This window comes from Pungitius pungitius, chromosome 4 (assembly GCF_949316345.1).
Source record: "Pungitius pungitius chromosome 4, fPunPun2.1, whole genome shotgun sequence".
NCBI classification, from domain to species: Eukaryota; Metazoa; Chordata; class Actinopteri; order Perciformes; family Gasterosteidae; genus Pungitius; species Pungitius pungitius.
In genome coordinates, this window is record NC_084903.1 from 5,433,942 (window position 1) to 5,444,185 (window position 10,244).

Here is a 10,244-nt window from a genome sequence, read left to right on the forward strand (position 1 = left end):
CTCATGTGTGGTTCATAAATACTCAGTCATATGGAGTGCAGCTGGTGACTATTGGATACGTTTGAACTTGCTTGACAGGGATGATGATGATGATGATGATGATGAGGCCCAGCATGGACTCCATTTAGGCCCTTTGGCTGGAGAAAGGGACACAGCTAATACTATTTCTTTGTAGAACGTGCAACTGCCATAGTACTGAGTGTGTGTTCGAGGTGTTGACATGTTTTCCTAGTGGTATACAAACATAACAGCATAATTGGTCTTCCCAAATCTTAAATGATATGAAGGGGAGCAGGGCTGTTGTGCCGTATGAATGAACCAAACCAACAGAGCTGGAGCTTTAAAGGTCTCGATCTTTGTTCTGAAAGCTAAGAACATGGTCAGTGTTCTGGTCTCCAAGCTGCCCAGCGATGGCCTTCAGAAAACGCCATCTTCCGAGGTGGTGATCAACATCTGTGGAGCCCTCAATAACCTGGTCACCTGCAGTTCCTTGGCAGCCCGCAACATCTCATACTTTCACGGCCTGCCAAAATTGATCGGCATAAAGACGATGCATGATAACAGGTAAGACTGACTTCTACTGTAATCCTCAAACCTTCAGCGATAAAACTGAGGAAGAAGTTAATACCTCAGCACCATGTTTCTTTTAAATCTTGAATCTCTAAAATCTTTCATCTTGCTGATGTGCCTGTGCTTACTGTCAATGGCTTTTCATATTCTGGATGCTGCTCGCCCTCTTCTCTTTGGCCTCATGAAAACATTTGGCTAATTAGTTTATAGAGTGTTTATCAAACTCCGTGCCTCTGCTGTGGCATTTCCTGCTGTTTCTAACCGCCTCCGTCTTGTTTCAGCTCCGGGAGTGTGAAGGCTGCCAGAGCGGCCTCAACTGTCCTCTGCAACATGTTCCAGTACAACAAACTGCACAAAGACTACAAGCAGGTGAGACGCCAAGATGCACTGTGCAAAACCACCTCAATGGTTTGTGTTCTTAGCGGCAAACATATCAGCGGTTTGTTAGCTGCAGCTAAAGCTGCTAAATGCTCCAACCATGTTCACATGGTCAGGTAGGGAAGGCCTGTCAGATAAACGTGTATTATACATATAAATATATTAAATAGACTAAAACAAGGTGAACATCATCATCAACGGTTGTTTCCTGGTTGGAAGAAGACATGGACAAACTGAAGTTGAACTGAGATGTCAGCATGCGTGTGGGGGCTAGAGATCCATCTGACCTCCTTATCTTGTTCATTTCTGAGTGCTGGATATAAGTGTTTTATCACTTTGTGTCAGCGGAGCCTCCACAGGAACGGAGCGCAGCGGGCTTGTGTGTGTAAGCTGCAGACAGCTAGAAGGTTCCTGTTGGGCTCTTAGTTCTCTCAGTGCTTCTGCTTACTCGCACTGGTGGTTTCACTGCAGGGAGAAGGGCCACATTCTTCAAGTCCATCCATTATAAGAAAAGACAGCTTGCAGTAACTGAAAGGTTTTTGGCTTCGGTCCTAAGCAGTGGCAGCTGGCCAATAGAGAGAGGGCAATGGGGCGTCGCCCCAGCGGGAGCGGAAAAAAGAAAAGATTATATTTAGTAATAAAACACGTTAATATTAATGTTGTTGAAATATGTAATGAACCAAGTAATATCTGTCAAATATGATATCTGCGCAAAATATATGCTTTTCCTGCGTGTTCTCTCGTCACATTCCTGACTTCAATAAAGTCATTGAGAGGTTTCCCACTCGGAAGGACAGAAGAGTAGAATCCCACCTGAAATAATCCTAAATAAACATGTTCTATTATATCTATAGACATAGAGAAATATAGATATAGATGTATATTCTGTATTATATATAAAAATACTGAATTTCCTGAAGGTGACAAATAATTTGATTGTTAAACTTCTATTTAAAACTATTTCCTGTGTTGCAATAAATGTTGAATATTGAAGTACAAATTCGTATTGCGTCTGGGATGTTTGCTGAAACTGATTGGATGGACCAGCATTCACCTGACAGGGCTGGAGGAGGACATCGGAGGATTAGGGTTTTTAGGCTGATGTTTGTCATTTAGCTAATGCAACGGCGTGCCTCTAAAGAATGAGCACTAGTGAGCTGCAGAGAGAGAGAGGCAGCAGGGAAAAGGTGTGTTTCCACAGGAATGATTGTGACCAACAGTTGTTTGATGTCAGTCAGAAGATGAATGTCATTTGGATGGTATCAATGGTTGTGTGATATCCGCTGAAGCCGTGTGTTTGTTTGCTTGGTTGAAAAGGGTCGATGCACCAAATGGGAAATGGAACCAGCTTTTATGAATCAGTTGTGACGTTGCCCTCTTCTCACACACATATTTATATTGTCTTCATCCTTGTAGCGCACGACACATAGCCAACACCAGCGTACTATTAGGATTCCTGAAGTCCCTTGTACATGTGGATGGCGCCTTGTTTTGTGCTTAGGTAAAAACCTTTACTGGTTCTTCTTTATTGTAAACTGATGGAGTACAGACATGCGTCCAACCCTAGCCCCCCCAACATGTCTATTTGCTATTCTTTGTTCCAAAGGTTTGCTTGACACAAACCTGCCATTGGAATGAGTCATCGGGTTGCACATGAATGCACACAGTAATGTTATGGTAGCATCACACAGGCACACAGGAACACTGGCTCTCATACATCACGTTATAATATTAGTTTGTATTTTGTTGCCGGGAACTTTTCGGCTTAGTTAACAGCATACATCCATTTGTTTTAGACCCGGTTTGTGGAAGTTTAGCGCAGTTGATGACTCTGCAGTTGACTAGTGCTTTCACCAGTACCAATGCTGTCTCGCCTTGTTTATCCATGAAGGTTGCCATCAAATCCTGTGAAAAATAGCAAAAAGCTTCCTGAGAGGGAGCGCATGTCTTTCTACTCTATTCAGTGTCTAACATCAAAATAGCAACAAACATACTAAACTGTTGGATGATTCATACACTTAACTTAAATCAATTGGCACATTTGTAAATTGTTTAAATAGTACAGATAGGTCATGGGTGTTTTTGCATTTTAGCTTGAAAAAATGTTAGATTGTTGAGAGGAAAAAAAGACATCAAAGATTGTAAATTAGACGGCTAAAGCACAGGAACCAAATCAAGTGCAATCCGACTCCTGAGTGATCCATAGCCAGCCTTAAACTAAATAAAACCCCACAGATGTATAAGCAGCGCATACATATACATGATACATGATGATGTCTGTTGTGTAAAACGTTGTAACCAGCAATCCTACCCGACCCCCACAGCTTCACTGACCTCTGTTTGCAGAGGGACTCAGTGTTACATTTAGAGCCGTACCAAAAACACTTTCAAAGGGGTGTTTGTATCAATGGATTCATACGAGTGAAGCTAAAAAGGGAGAGCAGCATACGTGGGAGTCGGCTGCCATTGTGATTCTAAACCTTTGTCTCCACCAGATGGTTTCCTTGTCTACATCTGCACACATCTGTTTTATATCCCATTTGACCTTTACTCCTCCCTTCCCATGGTCCTCTTATCCCCCCCCCCCCTTTGTCTACCATGAGAGGCCCAAGTATTCACAGATAAGCCCTCTTATCCCGGAATACTTGGCTGACAATACAAAGCGAATTCTGTGGTGCAGAGGCTAATTAGACTGTGGAGTTAATGCAGGCCACACCACAAATCAGTTGTTATTGTTATTCAACTTTTTACTTTTTCTTAAATGCTTTTTTTAAATGGGTCTAAGAGAAATATTGGAAACTTTAGCACTAAATGAAATTCGAGCTACTAGCCGGTGAATACAGTTTAGCATTTTGCTGCTGATTTACCATTAGGCCTGACTCAGAAGATAAGAAGGCGAAAAAAAACTGAAACAAAAACGCCACCAGTGGCCCTTCATGTCTAACTGACGCATAACGTGCGTAAACTTATTGCAGGAACAGAAGAGGAAGTCGGGTAAGAAGGAGTCAGGGGATGGATGAGTAAAAGATCATGGGACTTCCACCCAGGAGACGGATGTTCCTCATGAAAGCTGAAGTCAACCGTTATTATTTAAGAAGGGTCACGTGACATCACCTGAGCTTAAAACCTAACCTACAAATGTTCTTCTTTCAACAGAAGCCTCAATATTTTCCTAAACCTAACCAAGGAGTTTGTTTGCCTACATGTAACAAGATGTCTCGTGAAAAGTTCCTTTTGAAAGACATTAAGGGTTAGGGTTAGGGTTAGGGCAGCAGCACAAGCACAAGCGAGCGATTCACTACTCCGTGAAAAAAACCTTCAGGTAACTCTCATATCTTATCCCGTTTGTATTGTGCCTTTGTTTTTTTTCAGAAAGGATTTGCCAGACGAGACTTCGCCGATGTCACCATCTAGGCAGCAGCAAATGATTCATTCCGAGCTTCAGGCCTCTGCAACAGTCGGGTTTAGTGAGCAGAGACAGATTAACTGGGATGGAAAGAAACAGTGAAACATATCTGACCGGGGCCGATGGGACGATGGACCCAAGTGTGTGTGTTTAACTTGGCTTAGCTTGCAGCAGATAGCCTGAGATGACAGTGACTAACACACACAGTGGACATTACCCCCAAAACTGCTACTCTTTGTGTGTTTTAGGGTTTGACTCATTTTTTCCGAACTGATACTGATTTGAATGAATTTTTGTGATAGCTGGTATATATGAACAATGTTCAGACTAGAGAGAGAGACACGGACAATACGTGCTTTGTGATATTTCGTACATGGTTAGAGAGGGCGCACTGGCTCAAAGGATCGGTCTACTGGCCGCTCAGTGAGTCCACCTGTTTAGGCCCACAGCCGATCATCTCGTCAGCTGTTGGTTGGACTGACAGACTCCCGGCCTAAATACATCAGCATCAGGTCAACGTTCATGACCAATTACCTGCAAAACAATTCCCCAACTCACTCTGCTGTATTTTGTGTTTAGTGATAATTAGCAAATGTTAGCTTACTAACTCCCAAAGATATATGATTAACATTGTAAACCCTTTTCCGCTAAATATCTGCATATTTCCATTGTGAAGCATGGTTGCATCATGATCCAATGTACTTAAAACCATTTCGCACATGGCTGTTTGTGAGTCTTTTTTTTAAATTAATGTTCTGGTGTATCGAATCTAAACACAACAGGAAACAGTTCAAGAACAGGCGCTAAATACAAAAGTCAGTGCATATCTTTCCTCCATACAGGTGTCCACAGCTGTTGCCATGTATTGGCGTTCCTAACGGTGTGAAACCCCGTCGACAGAGCTAACAGTGTTTACCTGTTCATGTAGGAGGGGGCGCTAGTCTCCTGAAATGACATTATGAGCTGTCATTGCTGCATGAGCGCAGTGCAAAGCAGGGACTAGCTAGCCACGCTAACATGCACTAAAGGGCAAGCTAAAAAAGGTACAAAGAAGGTCTCATAATAACACACAGAGACAGAGTAAATCAGGTAAACATTACCCCACTTTATTTTTAGATAAGGAACAGTTGCTTGCTGCCACGTTAACGTTCAGAGAACCTTAAACTCTGAACAATATTCTAAATTTGCTTCATAAAACTTGTTGATTTGAGGTTGAGCATTTTGTTTATTTATTACTTCAATCTTTTCTTATGCATAGGAACTAATGCATTTGATTTGAAAGAGGAGACACACCACGGCAGCATGAGAACGGAGCGTCTGCTACACCTAACCAAAGGTCCAAAGTATGGCCTGGTTCAACATTTAAGAGCAGTGGAGAAGTCAGAATGCAAATGAACCAAGACAAAGCTATTTATCCTGTCTTGGAAAGACAGTACTTTGCTCACAATGAGTTAAATTACAAACTAGAAAAATATAGTGTATGTGGCGTGGAATCAGATCAAAGAAAACAGTGTGCTATTTGAGAGATGAATCAGAAGCTACTCCTGCGTCATATATTATCCATCCAGTCAAGGAGAAGCCTCACAATAATGTTGGCTCAGAGGCCACGAGGAGCTAACGAGGGGATTTCTCCAGGCGGACGTGTGGGGGAGAGTGCTGTGACCTTCAGACCTACCGGAGGAAGCTGCAGACCAGCAGCAGAACTTCACTGGCAGATGGAGGAAAGGAGGCGTGTATGTGGATTACTGGACGGGTCTCTCCAGTACTCCCAAGTGAAGCCAATGCAGAAGTGTCTGAAACGTCAGATTGCATGGAAGTCCATGAGAAAATGACTACTTTATTTCCTCAGTAAATATTGCAAAAATGACTTTCTGGTCTAAATCTCTAGTTTCAAGCCTTTCCCATTACAACATGATGCGCAATACGAGACAAATAGTCTCTAAATGGACCATGTAGAGACAAAAAGGTGGGTTTACTGTGATTGACAGGTCACTGCGTTGCCAAGCAACATGGACTTTGTTTACTCGGCCGTTTTCTGCTCGCTGGCTGTTTTTCTTTTTGACAAAAAGGGGGCGGGCCCAGTCGCCATGGTATCTCTACATCCAATTGGTTAACCACCCTGTCTTTGGATTGGCTTTGTTGAGAGTGACGCCTTTCCAGAACTATAGACGGAAAAAAGACAGTCGAAATGATGAGTTAAAACAACCAGCTACAACCCCAACGTATCAGCATGAGATTAAAGCGTCCGCCTCGCTGACCGGGACGTGTGAATCGGAATGTCTTGCCAACTTAAAATAGGAAGGAGCCTGCGCATGGTGGTCGTGTGTGACAGCAAAGGAAATGTGTCGAACACATTTAATGGAACACTGAGGTCGAATCCCTTTACAGTTGTTTTACAGTCACATTTCAAAACTCTTCACACAGTTCTCCTAACCAACTTTCAACTCGCCACAGCAGTTCATGCAGAATGCTTCAATATATTTTATGTCTTTTATTTTTTTGTTTTTTTGCAGAGTAATTCCAAAATACTAGAATTTGTATACACACCATCCACTGATCCAGATACAATAGTAATGCTAATCTACTCGGTCTTCTCGATTTGGCCACAGGTTCTCATCTACATCACATCTTATGTCATCTAGGGCAATACACCTAGGAAAGAACCTTCTGGCAGGCCTGATCCATCCCTGGCCATCTTCTGCTGATATGTCAAGGCATCCAGCATTCATTGTGTCCAGGAGGGACATTCGTGTGGCTCTCTTCCCAATCACATTCCTTCCTCAGCGCCGTGTTTTGGCCAAGTTGAAACCCACCTCATCCACAAAGATGAAAAAGTGGAGCGATTGCCTGCCTTCAATCTCCACGATGCTCTTAAATAGATCCACAGGGCAACATTAACTGTTACAGTAGTAAACGTGACCTAAAAACTTGTCTTTGTGTGTGTTTGGTTCTGTTCTCTATTGTGATCTTACTTGCACATATTGGTTCCTGAGTGTCTTGACATGTTCAGAGTTCCTCTCAAAAGGCACCGTGTACAATTTTTTAATCCTGATGTTTTTTCAGGACTCTAGAAACAGTTGTTACGCTCACACTTGTTGACCATATCAACGATGGCAGTTTCCAGCACATTAGTGAACATCCTACCTCCCCCACCTGAGTGAGGTAACGTTGAGTGCTAAGCAGAAATCCAAAAGCAACTACACACGTTGATTTTCTTCTGTAATGTGCAACTCAGTCAAATGCAGAATACAAGTCACCTGTTGGTTTGCCGGAAAACTAACAATTGATGCCACTGTTGAGCGTTGCAGATCTGGCTGCACCCTCAGACCAGCCTCTCATTGAGAGACCATGATTTACTACATGAGCCATTACAGTAGCTCTGATCTCATCTGAGACTACAGCTCTTGATCTTCCTCTTATTCTTCTTCCACGCCCTTCCCCTCCCCCCAGCTACTCTTCTTCCTCTTTTAGCCAGTTCTCTATCTCTGGCTGGGTCCATGTTTACATCACAATACCGAACTATTCTGCAGTTGTCTCATTTAGTATGGATATTGAAAGAGAAACACCTGTGTAGATATTCATCTACAATGAGAATCAGCTGTGGTTGGTCCAATTGTTTTTATAGCATTTCATTGTAAGATTTAAAATATATTTAATTAAATACGACTGTAGAATTGTAGCAAATTGCTCTTATTCAGTTTTGTATTATATTGTTTTGAACGTAAGTTTAAAAGTTTTGAAAACAGTATGTTATCATGTGCAAATTGGCCTGTAGGTACACAGAGTTTTGGTGGTTGTCTGAATGAGAAAAGAAATGATGTAAGTCAAGTTTGAAAAGATGTAGTCATTGAATGCATTTTGTGCCAAAGCAATGATAATTGATCCTCAGTTTAGCCCACATTTACTTCTGTTGAGTTTTGAAAAAGTGATCTAAGTATTGAGAAATGTGTCCTAGCGACTGTAAAGAACTGTGAACGGAGTCCGCTCCGTGAGAGCTGTAGATTTATGCTGTGGATCACTTCCACAAGCGTTGGAACCCAGTACCGAACAAAACCAGTGCCCTTAGAAAACCAGTAACCAGTGTTAATGAACGGTCATGTAATACATATATCGTTGATAGTTCAGTTTAGTTCTGCCATCTGAAGGAAGAGGCAAGATGTTTGCAATTATGTTGTGAGAACGTCCATTTAGTTAATGGTATACTGATGTTTGAATACTATCTGTCAATGTACTTTTAATAAAGAAAATCAATTGATTTTCCATCCATCTAACCATTTTACTCCACTTGGCCGAGTCGGTTCCAAGCCAGCTGGGAGACATTTTTCCTCCAGCTTCTTCTGGGTCTCCTACCTCCACAGAGGCTGGACAGTCAGGGATCACACGACTCAGCCTTCCAGGGAAAGCTTATGCTGGGGAGCTGGAAACAAAGAACCTCAGATTTAAGCGAAGCAGTGTGGATTCCACCAGGTCATGGAACAGTGGACGAGCTCTTTACCATTGCAAGACTACTGGAGGGATCTTTTGAGTTTGCCCAACCAGTGGACATGTGCTCCGTGGGTCTGAGGTCGGGCTCAGCATTAGAGATCGGGTAAGGAGTCATCAGGAGGGAACAAAAGCAGTGTCCAGAGGGGAGCTGAGGTGGTTCGGCCTCCCACTGGAGATGTGGGTTCAAAGCCCACCAATGTCATTGTGGGGGTGAGTGAGGTGAGCGCTCCAGGCATCAGTGCATGGGTGGCCTCAGCTGTGATCAATTAACAAATCGTGTTCCTCCCACACACATCCACGCAGGAGTGACGAGCAGGGGGGGGGGGAGGCGAGATACACAGCCGTTATGGTCTGGGACTTCCCCTCGTTACGGTCCAAGAGAAGCCACCGCGTGGCAGAGATTTGTTACAGTCAGAAACTTTCCGTCTTTGCATTGAGGAATTTTTGGAAACATGATGACACTGCGTTGGCTTTTGTACCCAGGTAGTGCTCTTTTCAAATATTCAAAAGCAGATTGACTTGGCTCCAACTTCAATCCATACCCACATTGAAATGTTCTCAGAAGCGTAAGCATTTGTTCCCAAAGGTTTACTATACTTATCTTCCAAAAAAGACACCTTCTAGATTTGTTACTGCATGTGTGGGGTCAGAGGTATCATTATGAGACTGTAGCTGTAAACAAAGCCCCCCTGTAGTCCATTTATCTACTTGCTAATTGTCTTTTGCTACAATCTTAGTATCTACATGGTGAAAACCTCACACTGAGGTCAGCCAAGGGGTCCTTTTAAGGTAGGGTTAGGGCTAGGGTTTATGCGGCTTTGAGGAGGCTGGAAAGAGAGTTGAAGGTGCGCGGACATTGTCCACATTCTGTACACACATCTCTTGCATTGTGTCCATGCCGGCAGCAGGATCCTTCTCTGCTGTTCTCCCTTAATGTTGGGTCATTTTCTCCTCCTGCTGCTGATGTGAGGGTTCTGGGACAGAGCATGTTGCATGTGTACAGAATATAAATATATATCGGATGGATAAACGATGATGAAGAGTTATTTTCACTAGCAACTAACAACAGGAAATGGGACCACAATTCACACAGGCTCACCACAATGGCGCCATAGAAGACTGGAGAAAGAGCTCAAGGGTCTTGAGTGGAGTTCATTGGTTAAAGGCCTGTACTTGTTTTCTCTTTTCCACTACGCCATCATTCATCCATTCACACGCTGATGGCAGGAGCTATCACACATTTGTCCATCAGTAACAAGTATTCACACACTGGAGTCACAGCCAAAGGACAAATGTTGGGGTCAAGTGTGTTGCCATGGACACGAGCGGAGCCGGCATCAAACCACCGATTCTGTGATTGAAGGACAAAGGACGACCTCCACATGCGCACAAGGACACACTGGGC

At 43.2% G+C, this 10,244-nt stretch overlaps 1 protein-coding gene across 1 annotated transcript in view; it reads left to right on the forward strand.

Annotated features, from left to right (window-relative positions):
* Positions 1–5,076, forward strand: part of LOC119228405 (plakophilin-3-like) — a 15,549-nt gene extending 10,473 nt beyond the window's left edge. The window contains exons 9-11 of the mRNA XM_062561998.1: positions 317–564; positions 852–939; positions 4,321–5,076. Coding sequence (XP_062417982.1) covers positions 317–564; positions 852–939; positions 4,321–4,362 — 378 coding nt within the window. The 3' untranslated portion in view covers positions 4,363–5,076. The remainder of the gene's footprint in view (positions 1–316; positions 565–851; positions 940–4,320) is intronic.
* Positions 5,077–10,244: the final 5,168 nt, after the last annotated feature.